General features: G+C 40.1%; 1 protein-coding gene across 3 annotated transcripts in view; it reads right to left on the bottom strand.

The window, feature by feature from the left end:
• LOC143279731 (AP-3 complex subunit delta-1-like) overlaps positions 1-23210 on the bottom strand; it is a 66027-nt gene that overhangs the window by 2494 nt on the left and 40323 nt on the right. For all 3 annotated transcript variants that reach the window (XM_076583853.1, XM_076583855.1, XM_076583854.1), the window contains 18 exons: positions 22787-22913; positions 21619-21722; positions 20525-20756; positions 19103-19248; positions 17871-17975; positions 16589-16652; positions 15123-15276; positions 13217-13389; positions 11589-11668; positions 10792-10960; positions 9407-9568; positions 7872-8072; positions 6802-6984; positions 6308-6355; positions 4982-5119; positions 3115-3341; positions 2510-2634; positions 589-668 (listed from right to left, as the gene is read on the bottom strand). In XM_076583853.1, the coding sequence (XP_076439968.1) occupies positions 589-668; positions 2510-2634; positions 3115-3341; positions 4982-5119; positions 6308-6355; positions 6802-6984; positions 7872-8072; positions 9407-9568; positions 10792-10960; positions 11589-11668; positions 13217-13389; positions 15123-15276; positions 16589-16652; positions 17871-17975; positions 19103-19248; positions 20525-20756; positions 21619-21722; positions 22787-22913 (2518 nt within the window). The remainder of the gene's footprint in view (positions 1-588; positions 669-2509; positions 2635-3114; positions 3342-4981; positions 5120-6307; positions 6356-6801; positions 6985-7871; positions 8073-9406; positions 9569-10791; positions 10961-11588; positions 11669-13216; positions 13390-15122; positions 15277-16588; positions 16653-17870; positions 17976-19102; positions 19249-20524; positions 20757-21618; positions 21723-22786; positions 22914-23210) is intronic.

Below are 23210 nucleotides of genomic sequence, written 5' to 3'. Positions count from 1 at the left end.
ACATGATGTGTGGGGACTTTGTTACGCGTGTATCTAAGTACATGATGTGTGGGGACTTTGTTACGCATGTATCTAAGTACATGGTACACGAAGAAATGATTAATGTGTATCTACATGTAGTATGAGGACAATACATGTGTATATAATTAAATACTGTATGAGGACAAAATACATATTAACTAATGACAAGCTGTATGAGGACATAATACATGTGTGTCTAATCATGTGTGAGGACATAATACATGTGTCTAATGACATGTAGTAGTAGGACAAAATACTTGTGTATCTAATAAAATGTAAGACAATATAACACATGTGCTCACAGAGAGGTTTTCAAAAGATGAGATTTTAGTGAAGAGCAAATGGCAGAGATGGTTTAAAAAATAAAAAAGAAAAGTTTTCAGTGAAAAAGCGAAAGACAGTCAGATGAACAGATATGATGTGGACAGCTGTTCCAGCAGACAGGAGGAGCAACAAAGAGTAAAGCGCATTCACCATAGGTTCTTGTACTGACAAAAGAATTTTTCAGAAAGCAACAAGTCGGTTACGATAAATCGATCCAATGAAAAGACAAAAGTTATGACTCACCATCTTCACCAGTAGACAGACAGGGTGATCCTGGATGGAGCGACTGAACAAGGATGCACTCTCTGCCACCTGCTCCACAACTGTCAAAACACATCCAACAGCATGTTCATCTCATCATACAACTGTCAAAACACATCCAACAAGTTCATGTGTTCATACAGCTGTCAAAACACATCCAACAACATGTTCATCTCATCATACAACTGTCAGAACACATCCAACATGTTCATCTCATTATACAACTGTCAAAACACATCCAACATGTTCATCTCATCATACAACTGTCAAAACACATCCAACAACATGTTCATCTCATCATACAACTGTCAAAACACATCCAACAACATGTTCATGTCCTCATACAGCTGTCAAAACTCGTCCAACATTTATGTCTTCAAACAACTATCAAAACACACATCAAACAACATGTTCTCTTCATACAACTCAAAACACATCCAACACGTTTATGTCTTCAAACAACTGTCAAAACACATATCAAACAGCATGTTCTCTTCATACAACTCAAAACACATCCAACACGTTTATGTCTTCATACAACTGTCAAAACACATCCAACAGCATGTTCATGTCTTCATACAACTGTCAAAACACATCCAACAACATGTTCATGTGTTCATACAACTGTCAAAACATCCAACATGTCTTCATACAACTGTCAAAACACATCCAACCACATGTCCTGATACAACAGTCAAAACATCCAACATGTTCATGTCTTCATACAACTGTCAAAACACATCCAACCACATGTCCTGATACAACAGTCAAAACATCCAACAACATGTTCATGTCTTCATACAACTGTCAAAACATCCAACAACATGTTCATGTCTTCATACAACTGTCAAAACATCCAACAACATGTTCATGTCTTCATACAACTGTCAAAACATCCAACCACATGTCTTGATACAACAGTCAAAACATCCAACAACATGTTCATGTCTTCATACAACTGTCATAAATACATCCAATGGCATGTTCATGTCTTCATACAACTGTCAAAACACATTCAACATGTTTATGTATTCATCCAACTGTCATTAAACAAAATGTTCATGTCTTTGTTTGATTTTGCACCCTTCCTGCTCAATTAATACAGTAGTATGTACTTTGTGAAATATGTCATACAAAGAACAACATATTCATCATTCCACATTTGTAACCATTTCGACGTATACGTAAGATTTCTGGCGAACAAGGTATCTTTTCAAAATCGGAGGTTTGAACTTACTGGTATATTTTAGTGGTCTGTCTGGAAAAGGAAAGTCTTGTTTTGGTAGGCTGTAGGTGAACTGCATTCATAGCTGCATTAAAGTTGCCTGGCCACAGCACCTGACCGTGGTGTTGCAACAGACTTAACTTCAATGCAGCTGTCAACAGAGTTCACTCACAGCCTGTCCAACCCAAAACTTTCCTGTATCAGTTTTGTCGAGGAAAGTGACGAGAAACCACTGAAATATACTTCCTGGCAAGTTTGAACTTCCGATTCTGAATAAAGGAAATTTCCTACTGTATATATCCAGACTCAGGATCTTTACTACCAAAGACATCTTTCCCCCAAAACATGTAAGAGGAAGCAGAATAACTCCTGCAATGAATCACCCCATATTCTGTTCTGAGCCCATTCTCTTGTTAACTGACCTTCCTGATACAGTCATGAACCTGTGGACAAGTGATGCATGTTTAAGACATTTTCTTCATCAGAGTTTGCCCCGACATACCCCCACCCTCACCACCCCACATCCACCCTGAGCCAATACTCTTGACATACAGTCACTAATGTAAAAGCAAAAGATCATCAGCTGCGCCTGCGAGTAACTAAAACAAGTTTCCATGCCTTCTGCTGGCACATCAGATGACAAGAGACGTGTCCAAAGACAAAGACAGCAGCACTCACCCCTGAAGTGTGTGAAGAAGGACAGGCGAGCCAACAGGTGAGCAAAGGAAGCCCCCTCCACCTCCACCTTGATGGATGCTTTGGCTGTCAGGTCCCCACTTCCAAGCAGGGAGGCAAAGTCCTCACTGAAACCATGCACCATTTCATCACATCAAACGTTACCCACCATACACTGAGTTCAACTGTGTGAGTGTGTTATAGTGGAGAGTCTGTCTAGCCCTTCATCCAACTCTTTGCCCAAGTTGCATCCCCACTCTCGGCCAAGAGGTTTTAAGGACAGTTGGGGTGGTCTTCAAAGACCAACTAGACTCCAGGGCTGCAACACTAAGAGCCAGTGCAACCTTGCCTCTTTGATTGAGTCACAGTCCTTCACAAAATACTAAGCTGTAAATAAACTCACAAAAAGAACCTCAGTTTATCATCTCATCCAAAAGACACATCAGACCACCACTCAAAGTCTAGCAAATGGGAGGAAAATAAATACAAGTGTGGAATTTGATCCATACGCTCAGATTATCCCGCATCCTAGGGGAACGCATTACCACCAGGCCAGCACTCCAGAAGGTGAGGAAACAAGGCGTGGCACACACACAACGCACACCCACCTCTTGCAGGGCGAGGTGAGCAGGTAGGAGCAGCAGGGCAGGTGGATGCGGAAGTCCACCTTCTCCTGGGTGGAGCCGTCAGGGGACTTGAGGATGTAGGTCAGCGTGCCGCGCATCTTCTGGGGCGCCGTGATGTCGTCCACCGTGAAGGCAAACTGACCCTCGTTCTGGGCACCAGGGGGCAACGTGAAGGGCACCTTGACCGCGTCGTTGTGGTTCTGGCCCAGCTGGGGACAGACACGCCAAGTTCACTTTTTCACTTCAATAGGAAAACAAATACAATTGCAGTCGTGGGAAAAAATACACAAAAATGGGTGGCGCTCTCAGTGTAGCGATGCACTCTCATGGGGAGGGCAGCCCGAATTTCACACGGAGAAATCTGTTGTGACAAACAGTAATACTATACAATACAATACAATACAATCACTCCACCCCTCTTCACTACAGTCTACAGTCACGTTTACATGTGACTGTACAAAATGTAATGGGCTTTGTGTATTAAAAAGAGAGAAAGAAAATAGCAGACAAGTGACATAACTCCATGATATCATATCTCAACATCCCACACATTTTCTTCTATGTTTTTGGGTGTTTTTTTTTTAATGTGTTTAAAAAGAAAAATCAGTGGTATTTAATATGTAACACAACCTTATGGGGAAAAAATATTTTAAAATGCACACTTAACTGATGAACACAAAGCTTCTAATGCATGTCACCAGACCATTCTGTGGTTCAAAAGGATGAACTACCATTCCATGCCATGTTTATCTTTGTACTTTTCATGAATATGAATGTGCATCACACACATGCAACTGAACAAATAAGTGGCAGTATCATACAACCAGCACAAGGTCAGGTATGTTTTTTTTTTGTTGGGGGTGGGGGGGTTGTTTTGTTTTTTGTTTTTTTGGTGACCTTTTTTTTTTAAACTTTTTTTTTGTTTTCAATTTTTCAAAATGATGGGGATGATGATGATGCTATGGGGGTCTGTTTAGTGCTAGGACTACTTCATAAAGCTGTACTCTCATGATATATCCCAGCATCAATCAGGCAGTTTGTTCGTCCGGAAATTTTTAGCAACACATCCAAAGGTGCATCCATGAAGTGGATGATCCTCAGCTGAGTAGTTCCAGTCTTCTCATTTGAGTCTACAGCCCATTCAACTCTGGGTAAGAGCAGGCGCAGTGCAAAAAAAAAAAAAAACTCTGATGGCGGCTCAAACCTGCATAAGTATGTCCGTCTGTTACTTCCTTTCAATGTCGCCATTTCGAAGTATGAAGCAGGTGATCATTTGAGAAGTTTCTGAGCTATGAATTTTTGAAGCTGATGATTTTTTTGGACAAAAACGGCAGAGAATGAATGATTATACACGCCTTCAATCATGGGCAACTGTTATGATGAGGTATTTTTATTTGTAGCTGAGTATCTAGAGAATGAAAACTCGAGCACACACATACACACACAACAGATCACTCAGTGAGAGTCTGTTTTCATAATCTTCAAAGCACACACACACCTGGTGACACTGAAGAGCTTTTTTTTTTTTTTTTTTTTTTTTTACATCGCTCTTCACACATAAAATGTTCCCAATTTACTTGTATGAAAAACTAGGATGTTTTCTACTTATCATGAGCTGTCTTCTACAACAAAATGCATAAAGCCTTATTCTACATAATCTGGTTTTGTTTTGTGTTGTGTTGTTTGATATGTGTGAGTTCAGTGCGGGGTGACTTCCCTTCACACAGGAGTTACAAGTCAAGTCCCCTTGGGATTTTTGTGGTCAGGGGGCTGAGGGCTGCGCTTGTAAGAAAAAAAAACTGTGCATGTAATGGTGTGGGTGAACAAAGGGGAAAAAAGAGAGACTGACCCCCCTGATGAGCTTGGTGTTGAGGGTGTCCAGAACATTGAACTCCAGGTCCTTCAGGGTGTGGGCCGTCAGGTTGGCAAACACCATCGACACCACCACCTGGTTGCTACGCTGGTGGTTTATGCGCACCTCATACGTCTGCAACAGTAATGCACAGTATTATTATTCATACTTGCCCTGAGCAATTTATAAAAATGGAGCATTTTACAAACATGGATTCCCCACACCCTTTGTGTAAATGTATGAGTGCTGAAAAGAATGAATGTTCGTGTGTCTAAATCACCTTTTGGTGAACAGACAATCAATGAGAAGAATATGAAACATGAGTCAACAGAGCCGATTTACAGCTGTCCTTAGAAGCTCAGCATTTGTTAAGATGAAACATGAGTCAACACAGCTGATTCACAGCTGTCCTTAGGAGCTCTGCATTCGTTTCCTGTGTCATTCAGTCAGGCTTCAGTCATGTACACACACACACACATCATTTCAGCATGGGTTTTACTGCAACTGTTTTCTGGGACAAGCTGGGTGACCAAATCTAGAGGACAACACAACCCAAGGCTTCAAATCTGCAACATGCAAAGCAGTAAGCACAGAACACTAAAGTTAAGCTTTCTACACTGGACTGCATAAGCAATCTTAGAAGAGCTAAGTTTGCTTTGTCTATAGTGTGTGGACTTGGAATACATTTAGGAAAATTTTTAACACTGAGCAAATTTGGGGCTGCAAAGATAACTCATACAACCAAGCCCTGGGTCCTGAAACACAGAGACTTCTTTACATCAAGAAATACTACAGATAAGAAGAAATCCTGCAAACAAGTCAGATCATTCTCATACCTGATTCACCTGTCCCGAGTAAGACTATTTTCAAGCTTGGAACAAGAGAACAAGACTGTATCAACTGTATCTATTTAATGAGCATGGAATATGATGTCAAGTGGTCTTATTGCAAGCTTAAATGTAAAAAAAAAAAAAAAAAAAAAAAAAAAAAAATATATATATATATATATATATATATATATCCCCCTTTTTCAACCTCAGGTTTATGTCAAACACAATCAATATCATGTTGTCTTTCACTTGAGCTGTGTTATGCTCTCTTACCACATATGTGCTATGTATTTCATATCAGCAATGTCTCAATTTTCTCAAGCAAACATTTGAAAAGGAACACAATAAGTATGAATGCCTAAAATATAAGAACATACTACTGAAAAATGTACAGAATTCTACAAGCACATGTTTGCCCCCTCATTATTTCTTCACACACACACACACACACACACACACACACAATCAGAACATTCTGTCCAACACTACTTACCAATTTTATGGATGCATTGTCCGCAAGAAGCTTGTAACTGGACATTGGCTGTAACATAATGACTGTCGTATCAGTGTAAAACTAACAAATTCAGCAAGAAAAAAATCTCTTGACTTACCAACAGCCAACTTTTAATATAAAAAAAAAAAAAGTTAGTGAAGCTCACACATAATAACGTCAAAAACATGTCATAACAATGAAGTCCTTCTTTGTCTCACAGACACATAAACTAAACATTCTTATTTCACAAATTAAGCTGCAGGCTAACACATCACTGTAGAGAAAGCAAAACAGCTGTTCTCTAAAACAGATTAAAGAACGTTTAAAGTAACTTCAGCAAAACTCAATGTTATGAAATCCAGCACATACATATGTCCATAACTGCTTAGAACAAAACATAAATTATAGGTAAATTCAAAGCTACGTTACCCATTGACAACATACCAAGGTGAGGAAACAGTAGAAACAAAGCAGCGAAATCACAATCAACTCACAGGGACTTTGACTTCCATTGGCGTTGGTTGCTGGGACGGCGGCAGGTTTTCCTTGGAGGGCGTGGTGATGCCCTCTGCCTCTATATATTCACTGCGTTTCTCCTTGCTCTTTTTCTTCTTCTCTTTCTTCTCCTTCCTCTCCTTGTCTTTCTTCGACTTCTTGTCCTTTTTCTTCTTGTGCTTCTGTTCCACCAAGGAAATCAAACCAATGTAAGAGGGAACACAAACCCAGAATTTGCAGTAACACATTGTCAGTGTCCATTTCAGCTTGGCTCGTTTCTACACCAAGCCCTTTTATTTTATTTTCCATAATTCTATTTCAAATAGGCTGAAACACTAAGATAACTGTGTTATATTTGAACTTTTCTCCGTAACTGTCAAAATAAAATCACATAGTTTTTTGACCATGGGGGTAAATTAATTTTCATCTAATAGTTCATTATTTCATTGTTTCACTGGAAACCATTGAGCAGAACAATACTTCCTTACCACAGTGTAAATTATTTTTTGTCTTTCACTTTTACTTTTTTGATGTAGTTCATATCAAAAAGACATTAATCAGTACTTGTGTGCGTGTGCGCGAGTGTGTGTGTGTGAGTGCGTGTGTGTGTGAGTGCGTGTGTGTACGCGTCTGTGTGTATGTGCGTGCATGTATTATCAGAATCAGTTTAAACTGTCAATTGTATCTTAATCTGGTTTATAAAACAAACAAATAAAAAAAACATTGTTAAATACATCTTAGCATGGTTTAATGCAAAATACAAACAAAAACCAGAACATGCCATTTCTCCAGGTGACAACGTGTAAGTGCATGCGTCCATATGTATAGGCATGTATGAATATGTGTACAAGAATGACAGATTGCTGCATGAACGAATTTGTGCATCCAGTTTTACTGTTGCCCATCCCTATCTTTAGTTTTCCTACAGCACACACAACAAACACTTGAGCATTCACACACGAGAATGCTTGACAATAATAGCCTTCCGTTTTCTTCAAGCGCACACACAAAACCACTTGTAACATACACACTACGTGAAAACGCTAAACAATAACCCCAAAACACTCACCTCCTCCGTCTCTCTCGGCGCGTGGTCCTCTTCCTCTGAGGTGAGGACCAGGTCTGTGGCAGAGGGCTTGGTGGTGGTGATGGTGGGGATCGGAGCAGCAGCAGCAGCAGACATGTCCGCAGCATCACCGCCCCCGTTGGCACTGACGTCCATCCCTTTTTCTTCAGTGCCGTCGTTGCCTGACAGCCAGAACTCCAGGTCCTGTCACAATTAAGAGGAACGATGATGTTACACGGCACATTGAATTTTTGTTCACATACCACCAATGTTAGGTTCATTCCCCCCCCCCCCCCCCACCCCCCCCCAACAGAATACAGGTTTGTCACAGGAAAAAAAGTACAATAAAACACAATACAATACATCTTTATTGATCTGATTGGAAATCATGCGTGCATCCAAAGGCTCATCACTCACACAACAGACTCCACCATCCAAGTCTGACACACACATGAGCGTGACAATGACCCAACCAAAAGTTCAAAAAGTAAAACAAAACAACAACAAAAACAGGTTGATCTATTCTGAACTCTTTGAGTGTTAAATGTGCACCTGCCTTTCAAATGATACAAATCTAATGTCCTATATGCAGCAAAAGCAATTTCCACATGTAAATAAGATCCAATGTTCAAACCTTTTTCTTTTTTTAAATCCAGGGGAAAAAAAGATGCTGCTGTCAAAATGTAATGCCCTGAACTAGAGAAATTTTGTTCCGACAAGTAATCAATAACTTTCATCACAGTTCTTTCAGAACGCAGACTGTAACAGAATACTAATCTTATCATATGCCTGTTGTGTGCAGGTCAGAGTGAATATTATCACTGATAAGTTACAGATTTATTGATGTGTACATCATTGTCAGTCTTCTGTCTACTTTTTGTCTTGTTTCTGTCTTGTTTGTTTACCAGACACACAGCAGTCAAACTGTATACTCATGCACTACAAGTCCACTCAAAAAAATGTCTGGTTGTCTGCCAAACACAGTCAGCTAAAACACTGCTCCATCAGCCTGTAATCTTGTTCTGTATCCAGTATGATTTATAGTAATTTCATTTGTTTTAACTATTATCATTCCGATTCTGGTGTTCACACCAGGAGTTTGATGGAATTTTTTTGTGTTTTTTTTTTTTAATGACCGACAGCATGCCTTACATTCCCTTTCTCTTGCTTACACAACAGATCAATTACTACGTCTACCCACCTGAATAAGAGCAATTCAAAAATCTACCATCTGAAGAAAAGCAATCTCAAAGGTGTATGACAAAATTGAAATGTCTGATTCATCTCAATGATCACATCTGTTGCCTATAAGATGTGGCCTTATGAAAATATTCCAGAATGTTACAAGGACTTCAACCCATAAAAAGCCCAGTTCTAATCTGTAACGTCTTTGGCCCTGAATAACTTGACCACACAGGCTTTAGCCAACAGGTCGCTGAGCTTGATTTTCCTACAACACATCTCCATGACTTTCAAGATATCCCTTCACTTCCATCAACAGCTGAGAACAACCAGAAACTGCTGCCCCTTGTCCTTACCGCCTCTTCGTTCTTTCCATGAGCGTCGTTTTCCTGAGGGAGGGCCTCCATCGTGTTGTTCACCACTGGTGGTTCCTCCTCAGCCGCTTCCTCTCCCCCTGTGGCCAGCAGAAGGCTGGGACCGTTCTCTTCGTGGGACTCGGACTTGCTGCGCTTCTTTTTCTGAACATCAACAGAAACCAAATGGCACATATATTTTACCATTGTAACGTTTCCCCTGACATCACAAAAAAACACTTACTAGTTTTCTGCTCTAAATTTCACTAAATTTTAAGAGCTATCAATTCCATACTGACAACATAAAACTTTTTTGTCTTTCTTATGCATTCATAGGCTGCATCACCCACGTTCATTCACATCACCATTGGGTTTTTACATGTATAACTGTCCACGTAGGCAGTAAGTGTGCCAAATGGGTATGTTCATGTTTGTAGAACCCACTAAACACACACAAAGATACCAACTGTTTAATGTATGGATATATGATCTGCTGCTTGTATATTATATTCACACGAAGCACTAGTATGGGCAAGTTTCTACATCTGCTGATGTGGGATATCAGGAAAATCTCCACCCTTAACCCACAACAATCAGGATTCAAAACCAGGCCCATCAAAGCCCAGGCTCTACCCACTCAAAGTACTGCACCCCTCCCCCATTCACTTTCACTCCATGATTTTCGCTGGCTAAAAAAGACTCTAATGGGGAGAGACCTGGTGAAGTACACTCCGCAGAGTTTAGTTAGAAATCACATCAGCTTTTAAACTTAACACACACACAAATACACACACACACACGCATGCACGCACACACACAAAGCATATGTAGAATATTCACAAGAATGCTCTGTTAAGAGCAGTACAGTGAAATGAGAAGATGAAACACTTTGTATTTTCGCTACAAAATGTAACATTCTCACACAAGTCAGCATATAAATGTAGATGACTGACAAATTTCTTCATGTGACCTATTTTTCTTTCTTTCTTTCTGTTTTTTTCTGTGTATTAAAAAAAAAACCCTGCAGAACCAAGGCAACTCCAACCCCACTTCTACACTCAAGGTAAAGCACATTTGTGCTTATATACATGTGCTCTCTCTCTCTCTCTCTCTCTCTTACACACACACACACACACACACACACATATACACACACACAAATAATAAAATTTGTAACAGACAGACACACGAAAGAAAATTCAGTCTACATTAAAACATAAAACCACAAAACAATCTTGTTCACAACTGACATTTTTCACTTTACTCATTCAGATTCTTTCTTTTTTTTTCTTTCTTTAAATACTGTGTATAATACTTTTTTCAGTGGAATCATCATCTGTCACCTAAAACTGTGGTTCAGAAGAACAGAGGCTGAACATTCCACTGACCTTAGATTTCTTGTCTTTCTTTTCCTTCTTCTCCTTGTCCTTCTTGTGTTTCTTCTTGTGTTTTTCCACAGGTAAGACTGCAGCAGCGTCCTCTGCGTTCTCTGCCTTCGGTTCATCCACCACTATACGGTGGGTCCGCACTGGTAGAGTTTCATCGTCTCTCAGAGGGCTGTTCACAAGATATACAACATTCACAAGATATAAAAGAAAACACTGTTGGTAAGGTTGCCATTGTGTGTGTGTGTGTGTGTGTGTGTGTGTGTGTGTGTTTTGTGTGTGTGTGCTAGAAATGCTAAAGGGCCAAACTGTGTGTAAGTGTGTGTATGTGCAAGAATGTGTTCGCATGTGAGCATGAGTTGAAGTTTTCATGTACACAAGCACCTGTAAATGAATGTGCACTCTCAGTGTGGACATGTTCACTCTTACAAATGTGTATCTCCTCCACATGACATTTTTGAAAAAAAAAAAAAAAGGGCAAGGAGTATGCAAGTGTAACAACCTGAAAATTCAAATACTTAAATGGCAGGTTTGCCACATTACTGCTAAAAAAAACACACACTACTAAAAAAAAACAACACACGCATGCACACACTCTCTAAATACACATGTGTTATGTTGATTATAAAAATAATAATTAAAAAAACCAAAAAAAACCCAGACTAATGACACAGCTGCAAAACCATGAACAGCTGTGATGAAGAAAGACTGATACATGAAGATGCTAAGTTACAAACAACACTGAACAAAGAGTGAGACACAACTGTTCACATTGATTCCCCTTCTTCAAAGCTACTTACGCATCTAGGTTGATGTCCAGCATCTTGTAGGGATCCTTGCCGTCACCGTCATCTTCTTTATCAGAAGCTGCCTCCGCCCCCTGCAACCAAAGCCATGGAATGTTTCTTCATTCAACTGCTTCCCTGCTGTTTATTCAAACACCACTCATTTTGAGTGCACGCAATAAAACTTCTGCTATACATCCACAAAAGATGATGTTAAAAAAAACAACTATAGACATGACCAGGAAAGGACTTTGAAATAGAAGTAAAGTGAAGAGGAAAACCTGATGACAGAAAGACGCTGATACTGACACCGATGAAAGTTTGACTGTGAGGCCACAAGCACCAGGAGTGGGGAAGGATGTGGAGGGAGGTGCTGTGAGGGTGTCTGGACTTGAGAGGGCAACAGTCCTAGAGGTGAAGAGCAATATATGACATGCCCCAAAACATGCTGGCACATGTGTAATCTGCCCAGGTTTCATACAGTGGAGCAAGAAGCCAGCTGACTATACAACTGGTGATTTCATTCAAATAAATTCAGACCATTTACTTTAACTAGCATAAGCTCAACAGCAACCCAAGTCATGCATGCCTTCTCCGATATCTCACCATCAAGAACAAATGATGTTAAAATCAAAAACAACCTGAAATTTTAGGAATTTTTAGAAACACTATCTTCTTACAAATGCCATATCATGCAGATATGTTCATGTGCGTATTTATACACACACACAAACTGAAACAATAAAACCCTAATGACCATAATCATCATGGCCACCTGACTGACAGACAATTCACACTTGCAGAGTGCACAAAACAACATTCCCCTTTATGTCCCCAACACAAACATGTCCACTGTTCATTGTATTCTTTCCTGAAGTCTGGCACAGATTTTGCACTGAGAGGTATATTCTCCATCTTCTCCACCAATCACACATTCGCTTGTCACAGTTAACACTCTTTTCTGCCAAGTGCTTTCTCTTAACTTCAGCTCTTCCACAGCTGGTCATGGACCTGTACACGTGTGGCAGAATGAATAAGACGCTTATCTGCCAATATAGTGTCCGTGAGGGTCTGGGTTTGAATCCTGCTCTCTCCCAAGTCTGACAATGAAATCAAACTGAGTGTATAGTCATTTGGATGAAATGATCATTAGCTGGATAAAATTCAAAACATCAAAACACTGTGTCTCACAAGTAAGCAAGAAAGCAATTTGAAGCATTCAAAAGTTCTTCTGTTTGCACTGTATGTGAAGTTTCATATAGTATATTGTCACAAAGATGAGTAAGACTCAGACGGAAAAATCTATGAGTGGACCATATATATATATATATATATATATATATATATATATATATATATATATATATATATATGCTAAATTTGAAGTGTATCGAGTTTCTTAACACACTGGTTAAAATTTTCTTTTATAATAATGTACTGAATACATATACACATAGATTTATATATATATATATAGAGAGAGAGAGAGAGAGAGACAGAGAGAGAGAGATTGAACTTTTTATTCCTGAAGTCTGTTATGTTGTCAAGGCATTAGAACTGGGATGGGGTTGGGGGGCGGGTTCACATCTCTCCTATACACAAAGCATCACACACACACACACACACAAAAGTGGCAAACTTACGTCAGGTGCATCCAGCACGGTGCTGACAGCGTGCATCTGTTCCAGGTCCTCGTCTGACTCGCTCTCCTTCTCTTTCCTGCGCTTCTTCTTGCCCTTCTTCCGACTTTTGCCCTCCTTGCGACTCCGGCCCTCCGCCTTCTCCAGCTGCATGTACTTGTCTGAGGAGGACAGTCCTACATACACACACACACCGAGACAGGCAAATCTCTTTAACTCTTTTGCCACCAAGTTTCATTATAAGGAACGCTCCCCCAGCACCAAATACTTTAGACTTGATGCTCTGACAGTCCTGTTTGAACACACAGACAGAGACAGGCAAATCTCTTTAACTCTTTTGCTACCAAGTTTCATTATGAGGAACGCTCCCCAGCGCCAAATACTTTAGACTTGATGCTCTGACAGTCCTGTTCGAACACATACACACACAGAGACAAATCCCTTTTACTCTTTTGCCACCACGTTTCATTATGAGGAACGCTCCCCAGCACCAAATACTTTAGACCTGATGCTCTGACAGTCCTGTTAGAACACATGCAGAGAGACCGACAAATCTCTTTAACTCTTTTGCTGCCAAGATTCATTATGAAAAACACTCCCTTAGTATCTTATTATTATTATTATCATTATTATTATTGTTGTTGTTGTTATTGTCAATGGTGTAGGTAGCAGTTGTAGCGGTATTTTTGTTTTGTTAGTTTGTTTTGCACTTCCAATTTTCATTATCAAATACTGCGTGTATTTTCACCATTGCATTTGTTGGTTGATTGTGACACCTGAAAGAGCACGATATAAGCTCAGGCTTGCTGTTGCTCAAGTTCTCCTATTTCATTATTGAACGCTGCAATTTGTCTCATTTCTTGATATCAAAATGTTTGTACCAAACACTCCCCAGCGCCAAACAACTATTTCAGACTTGATGCTCTCAGTCACATGATTCGCTTCATGTCAATGCAAGGCAGTGGACTTGTTCTCTTCAAACTCAGTCAAGGGATGGGTGTGTGTGTGTGTGTGTGGGGAGGGGGTGGGGGGGCGGAAGATAAGTCATATTTCAAAATGCACATGGACGTTGGCTGCTGCTGTTATAGTGTTAAGCTTTGTCACAGTGTGAAAAACAGTCTGCTTAGCATGACCCATTGACTAGTCGACTGAAGTCGTCTATATAGTCCATTTAACATGACTCCTCATCTAGTCGACTTAAGTCACCCATGTACTGTCTGTTCAGCATGACCCCTCAACCAGTCAACTAAAGTCGCCAATATACTGTCTATTTAGAATGACTCCTCAACTAGTCAAGTAAAGTCACCTATGCTGGCAAAAGAGCAAATGTATTTTTACTGAAAAAATATGAAAAAGACAGAAAACTAGCGCCTCATAGAAAAGAGAGAATCTCCATCCAGACAGTACCAAAGTACACTTTTCATTTTTTTTCAGTAAGCGACTTGTTAAACTTTTCACTCCTGACCACTGACCGCTGTTTTAGCTGCAGTTCTGGTGTCATTGCATGATCAATGTCAGGCTGGCCATGTGATAAAGGAAAGCAAGAAATGTCACTGATTACATAGGATTAAATCAAAATCCTTTAATTCCATCAAGTGAGAGCGATGCAAGAAATAAAAATCAATACACAGGAAATTTATGATTTCACTTTTCAAACAAAGTCCAGCTTTACCATGCTACAAAAACAGAGGCCACTTCACTCAATTTCATGACAAGAAAAACACACACACAAAATTAAATACAGAACTCCAGAAGAAAAGGTATGAAAAGGCATGAAAAGAAGGAAGGAAGGAGAGAGAGAGAGAGAGAGAGAGAGAGAGAGAGAGAGAGAGAGAGAGAAACCAAAAAAAACACTCACCAGACATAAGTACACACACCTCAACAACCACAATGAGCACAAAGAACAAACCTGGCACATGCAGTGGTACAGACAGGTCAATGGCAGCCACAGGAATACCGCTGACGTCATTGTCACCTCCTCGCCTCGACTTTTTGCTGCGTGCCCCGTCATCCTTCAAGTAGTGGGGGTTGTGCTCCTGTTCCGTGCGCCGGGCTTCCCGCCGCTGTGTGAGGTTGAAACATCATCTTTTTTTCTTTTTTTGTAGTATTTTCAATATCACTATCACTTACACATGGGTGGGGGTGTGTGGTTTGTTTTAGTCCATTGTCAACCACTGTGAGGTCTTATTTGACTTGTTTTAATGCTTTTCATGGTGCCCATGTTCATTTCATGTTGGTGTTTACAACAAGCCTGTGACTGCACATGTTAGTTTCCGTGTGGATAAATAAAGTGTTTTTGAACTGAATTGAATATATACAAGCATCTTTATGGGGTCAGAGACCAAACTCTAAGCAAATTCACTACTGGACCAAGTATTGTTCTAATGTCAAGTGCATAAGCTTTAGTAACCTGACAATTAAGCATATAATTTCTGACTGTAGCTTGATGAAGCCTTATGTACACGAAAGTGTGTCTTCACAAGTGACTGAGAACGTTGATGTTTTTGACTTTTTGAATTCATTATCAGCTGTTTCGCTTGTCAGTTTAATGACTTCTCTTTTACGAAGTCCTTTAAGTAATTTCCTGTAATTGTATTCAGATATTATTTTCAAATTTCACCCTCATTTCACCCTCATTTGCCCAGTTTCCCTCAACTCTCCATTCATTCACATCTCCCACACCTTCTAACCGATAATACTCAAATGTATACATAAATACTAAAACAAAATGTCTTCAATCACCGATATGTGTGACGGGACATTAAACAAAATTCCTCCTCCTCCTCCTCTAAGCACTTTTCACAGTCACTTACACAACACGCTGCCTACCAGGATGGACCTGACCGACAGCTGCCTTTAGGCGCTCAGCATTCATTACACATGTTATTCAGTCACTCACACAAATGCACATTATATACATTAGAGCTTGATTTTTCTTCGTAATTTTGCAAGGGCAACCCTTCTGTTGCTGCACTGTTAGTTGTTTTTTCTTTCGTATGCTAAGTGTGTGCTGTTCACAAGACTTCAATTAATCTTTTCAACCAAATGACGTTAAAAATCTGAGAACAATCACACTTTGACGAAGTTTCAAAAATGTACCAGCAGAGTTGGATAAGATTCCTATCAGACTGAAAATAAAAAAGTCACACTTTTCATTCCCCATAAACTGGAAATTATATGCCCCTCATCAGTCTCACATGTCACATGTACACTTTCTCACTAATCACCTACCACAAACACGGTCTCAGACATCACATATCCATAAACACATTCATAAATTGCATAAAACATGCTTACACACACAAGCATGCACACACACACACACACACACATTAATATATCCCAGCCACAAGCAGAATGAAGAGAACAACTCACTTTTTCAATCTCTTCTGGTGTGAGTTCTGGCGCTGGTTTGGAGGATTCCAGTTGGTAAGTTGTCCTGCAGCAGACATTATCATAATGACAAACAGCATGACACATACCACTGACCCAATGTCACCAAGTATAGGCAAAATACACAACTGTTTAAAACAAAAATCTGTATGAATAGTAACTTTGATCCAATCTACTGCTCTCTATAGATCTATTCTATTTACCTGTAAACCTTTTTTTTTTTTTTTTTGTCAACCCACTTTATCAAACATAATTAAAAGGACAAAGATCACTCAAGGAACAAAAGGCAATGATTTTCTTTTTATCTATTTGTATCAAACCAGTGACCACTTTCAACCAATACTAAAGAATGTCTTATGGCAGTGATGACAGCATTTCTCACCAAAGAAAGTAAATTTCAAATTTAAATCACAAAAGTTCTGAACTCAAATTGTAAATAACATGAACACTTTGATGCGATGTTAATCTCACTGGTCCCCAAAAGTGATAACGGATTAGTTATCTTGCTGATCTAACTGATTTTGATGTCACTGTGTTTTGAGAGGAGGAGAGGGGAGGTGACTGTGTAGTGTCATGATGATTTCTCTATCTTTGGAAATTGTGGTATCCAGTGCTTGCTATTTATAGCTGACTGGTAGCTACGGGAGAAATATTATGTACTGCCATCACCAATTGCCTTAAAAAAATATATAAAAAATTCTTGACTTTTTTTTTTTTAATCACCACCAAACCGCCAAGTGAAAATACAGTATCACCCCAAGTCAAAGTGGCTATGAACCCCCCCCCCCAAAAAAAAACAAACAAAAAAACTCAACATGCTGATTATAACTACTCAGCTTGAAGAAGAAGAAAAATCACACTGTAAGATAAAAATCATGCTGTCAGATTTATAACGGTCTGTAATCCTACACAACCTACCCGAATCTTAGAGAAAGCAAATTCTTATGCAAGGAAACATTTTCTTTTTTTCTTTTTCTTTTTAATATTCAACACACACATACAACGAAATAATTAAATTAAAAAAACTCTCGCTTTTGTGAAAAGCACAGTGAGGACAGGATTTCAACATATGAAAGTGTAAATGTCAGGGCCTGACAAGCAGGCTGGGTTTATGTGTATACCAGATATCTGCTCCCTTTTTTTTTTCTTTTCTTCTTTTTTCTTTTTCAAAGAAGATATGGCATAGCTTATATGGATTAGTCCACATGTTTTAACACCTTGAAACTGAAATGTGTAAGCAGAGTTTAGTGCCTTCCAAGCTCACCTGTGTTCATCAGAGCCTACAGACGAGAAAAAGCCAACACCCATCCCCTCCTCTTCTTCACTGCTGTCAGACTCTGGCTGGTTGATCCAGGCATCCAAGTCCAGCCTGCAACACAATTATCAGTCAATTAGCACTACTGCTGTCTTCAGTTCTGATAATGAGAGAGAGAGAGGGGAGAGCCATTCAGATTCAGATGGTTTATTCATTATGGCCATTATTATATGAATAAGGGGCAACAACAACATTACTGTATGCTACCAGAAGTACAGCAGTTAATTATTATGACATAACTACATCTCTTAAGTGAAAAGCTTTATATAATTATATTGCCAAATTACGTGTAACTCTGTCATCCGTAGATGCCATCAGCAAATTAAATCCAAATAAACATGGATATGTATATTTCTATGGGATAAATTTTTCGCAAAAATCACACAAAACAGGACATTTCAAAACAAAATGTACTTCATCTTCATTCAATTCTTTACACAATGGACATAAAAGGTAAGAACTTTGTACATTTCTGTAATGAGAAAAGGAGAGAGAGAGAGACAGAGAGAGAGAGGCAGCCCAAGGGAGGATAACAAATTAACAGGAGGATAACAGAGATGCAGTACTGGTCCACATCAACTTCCCCTTGTATTCCACACCACACTTCCTTTTGCTGGAAGAAAAAATTTCCACAGCCCACCCCCTTAACAGAAAAGAAACAGCAAACATATGCATATATACCCAGTATATACACACGTGCACACACAGGCACATGAACACACACACACACACACACTTATTGTGTATGGTGTGGCCTTGTGGTAAACACATCCGCCTTGTAAGCAAGACAATCTGAGGGTGCTGGATCAAATTCCATAATGCCAGTAATTACTCCCCCTCCACTTGACTTGAGTGGTGGTCTAGATGGAAGTAATTCAGATGAGACAATAAATTCAGGTCCTAACTACAGCTAGCACTTACTGCACAACAAGGTACCCACAGCTGAGAAAGGGCTGTTCCTGGCAAAATTCTGCAGAAAATTCTTTTTAGACAAGAAAACAAATACATCTGCAAGCAGAAAAAAGGGGGGGGGGGGGGAGAATTGGGTGCCACTGCAATGTAGTGATGCACTCTCCTTGAGAAGACAGCAGCCTGAATTTTAGACAGAAAAATCCACTGTGACAAAGAGTAACACAATAGGCAAAAGGCAACAACGAAACTATCTCAGAGTCTGAACTCACCCCTCAGGCACTGGGACTTTGCGCTGGGCCTTGGCAGCAACAGGATTGAGCTCCCCTGCATACAAGGAAGCCAGCTCGTCCCCCACAGTCACCCCTTTGTCCCGGATCTTGATCACGTACTTCACAAGGGCCAGCATGCTGCATGCCTGCACAACAGTTGTGGTATGAACATGTTTAGTGAATGTAACAATGAGTGTGCCTCACACATCGTCGACATGGAGGTATTACAGTCATCAGGAAATGTACATGCAAAAACACATTTGTGGGAACATGCTCACATAATACTGATAGAACGAAATCATGACGACAACAAGAAAGTATTGTGTCAAGTCCGGTCATAATACTGAGTATGTGTGTCTGCAGGTAGAAATTTAGACAGCAAGCATTTTCACACACCTTAGTCAAGATGAGCACTTACAAAGATTCAAGAACTTGTCCCCTCATCTCTAAACAATAACAATAACATTCCAATGTGCGAATCAATAACTCAACCAAAGGACTAAAATCACTAGTATAATGTGTGACAGGGACAGTAAGCAAAATTCTTCCCCCTCCTCCCCTCATCTCCTTCTCCTCCCCTCTGTCTCCATGCAAACTGTCGTCTCACCAAGTCGATTATCTGCCAATACAATGTCCGTGAGGGTCTGGGTTTGAATCCCACTCTTGCCCTTTCTCCCGTTTGACTGGAAAGCAAACTGAGCATCTAGATGACATGATAAACCAAGGTCCCATGTGCAGCACACATTTGACGCACTCAAAAAGAACCCACAGCAACAAAATTGTTGTCCTCTGGAAAAAAAATCCTGCAGAAGAAATCCACTCTGATAGGTACACAAATATATAAACCTGCATTCAAGGCCTGACAAACACATTGGATCATGTAATCCACTCTGATAGGTACACAAATATATAAACCTGCATTCAAGGCCTGACAAACACATTGGATCATGTAATCCACTCTGATAGGTACACAAATATATAAACCTGCATTCAAGGCCTGACAAACACATTGGATCATGTAATCCACTCTGATAGGTACACAAAGATATAAACCTGCATTCAAGGCCTGACAAACACATTGGATCATGTAATCCACTCTGATAGGTACACAAATATATAAACATGAACTCAAGGCCTGACAAACACATTGGATCATGCTGCTGTCAGGCAACTGCCTAGCAGACGTGGTGTAGCGTATATGGATTCTCCAAACTCAGTGACAACTCCTTGAGAAACTAAGCTTAGCAGTCTTTGAACTAAACTGAACGGAATGCCACATGGGCCACAACCGCTAAGCAAATGTCTGACCAGCAGAATAACCCCACACAATATGTCTTGTCAGGCCTTGGATTTGTCCAAAAACGCACTGACACCTCCTTGCAACAGAACTGAAACAAACTGCAACAGAAGCTGTGGTCTCACCCTCTCCTGGACCTCGAGGTCCCCGCTCTGCACGAAGATGGGCAGCTTCTCCTGCAGGGTTGTGTGCACCTGCTGGATCGCCTCCACATCCTCCTCGTCCTCCAGCCGACGCACCACCTTGCAGTACAGCTTCAGCAGATTCTGCACGTACACGCTCTGGATGTGGCCCGGCAGGCACGTCAGCTTGGGTCGCAGCATCGCCTCCAATGTCTGCTGGGGCTCCTTCAGGTGTCTGGTGGTGTTAGGGAGATAGACAGGGGTCATGGTTACATGTTTTTTTTATGGCGATCAGAGCAATGTGTTTGTATTCTCTTGTCTGGTGGGGGTGAGGGGGGAGTGGGGGGGGAGGGACAGACAAGGGTAATGGTTACATCTTTTTACAGCCATCAAGGGCAATGAGTCTGTATTCTCTATGTTGAGGATTCGGCACAAGAAGGCGGGGCCCAATCCTCTCCCTAAAGACAGAGTAGGTGGAAGTTAAACAACAACAAAATTTTAATAGTGATAAATGATAAACAACTTTTGTACAATGCATTTCCTCAAGTGAATTTAGACTCGATAGATGCCCATTCACACTCAGCAACGCCTGAAAATGACAAACAAGGTTTTGCCGAGTGAAATAGACTGCCTATTCTTCCTTTTCATTTGTTCTTTTTCCATTTTTTTTCTCTCCCTCTTTGATAATGAAATAGTAAAGCAATTCTGATTATAAACACCTTATCTTACACACACAAACTCGTATAACATAAACAATACACACACAAACTCGTACAACATAAACAGACAGACTGCTGAAACAAGCAAACATTAACAAACTGACAGTAGGTTTGTTGGGTTTTTTTTTTTATAGATGAAACAATAGAACAGTAAATAGGGGGGAAATGCAAAGAAAAGTAATAAAAAAGAAGATGCCATGAGCAAAAACCAAGAACAGCAAAACAAGACACTGAATGAGCAGAATGTAAGTAATGCCATGGAAACATGTGACAATACAATACACGGACAGGAGAGAAAAAAAAAAACTTTAAAAAAATTAAATTCTTAATGACTCGATGTACACAGAACAAGCTATGATAAAACAAAGGGACACTCACTCCGAGAACTCCCCACAGATCCAGGCAGCAGCGTACAGCACCTCACAGATCCCATTGCGCTGAGAGTTGTTGGCCAGCAAGTGAGAGTTCTCCAGCAGAATGGCCTGTAAACAGACATCCTCAACATAACATCTGGGATAACAATAATAATAATAACAACAATAACAATACTACTACTAATAATAACAATATTAACAACAACAATAAAAATCAGGTGAGAGTCCTCCAACAAAATGGCCTGTACAAAAATGTCCTCAACACAACAGCTGGGATAACTGTAATAACAATAATAATAATAATGAAAAGAAGAATGTGAGAGGTCTCCAACAGAAGACATGTACAAACGTCCTCTACATAAAAGCTTGGATAATATCATCAAAAATAATCACTGTGACTAACACTGATCACCATACTGATTTATTCTGTTCCTGATTCAGACACTTGTCTGCCAATACAGTGTCTGTGAGGGTTTGAGTTTGAATCCCTGTCTTGCCTTTTTAGCCAAGGTTGACTGGAAAATCAAACTAAGCATCAAGTCATTCAGATGAGATTGTAAAGATGTATGCAGCAAACATTTGGCGCACTAAAAAAAAGAAACCATGGCAACATAAGAGCAGGCCTTTTGCAAAATTCTGTAAATAAAATTCACTCTGATAGGTATACAAATGTATATATGCATGGACTCAAGTCCTGAAGTCCTGACTAAGTAACAAAATACTGCTGGTCAGGCATCTGCCTAGCATGAATCAGTGAACATTGTGACACCACCATGAGAAATAGAAAATGAAACCGGTCTTGTTGGGTTTTTTTTTCATTCCCAACTTCTCTACAGTCACTGTCCAAAGCTTAAAACTCCAAAGGATTGGAAGATGACTGAGATGACGGCGAGAGGAATGTGAGAAAAGTAAAAGATAAGAGACACATACAGAGATAAGACAAAGAAAACTGAGATGGAGATGGAAATTGCACCAGAGACAAAGAATGACAATGCCACAAGGCCTAATCAAGAGAAACAATATTTCACCTTTTCTAGCTGGAAAAAAAAAGAAACCCAACAAACAAACCTAAGGTACTCTCTCACAGTACAAGACAAAACATTAAAGACAGACTTTATCCAAAAGGTTGACAGAAAATGGTGCTCATGAAAAAAAAAAAGACCCAAACATACCATCTGTGAGACAGCAAAATGCCTGATGGCCTGAACCCGAATGGCCACATCCAACATCTGGGCAGCAATCAGCCCCCCGTGTCTCGTGCCTTCCATCCGGGTCAACTCCACCAAGATGCTCACGTACCTGTATCATAGTGCACACACACCCACATCAGTGCAAACACACCCCTGATGTCAGCGCACAAGCACCCACACACACCTCAGTGCACAAACACTCACCTCAGCGCAATCTGCAATATCATCTTGGTGTATTTTTGTAAACTTTCAAGCCTACTGCACTGGACATGATACAAGTCATCTGGATTAGTGTCATATTAAATGAACAAAAGTACTTCAATATATCTATTATCCCTGCCCCACCCTTCCTGTCCTGTACCTTCACCACCTCTTCTGATCACTCTTCTCCCATAAGAGTATATCA

Source organism: Babylonia areolata, chromosome 3 (genome assembly GCF_041734735.1).
Source record: "Babylonia areolata isolate BAREFJ2019XMU chromosome 3, ASM4173473v1, whole genome shotgun sequence".
In the NCBI taxonomy this organism is placed as follows: Eukaryota; Metazoa; Mollusca; class Gastropoda; order Neogastropoda; family Buccinidae; genus Babylonia; species Babylonia areolata.
Note: the sequence above shows the minus strand (reverse complement) of the source record. Positions and strands in the feature narration are given on the sequence as shown.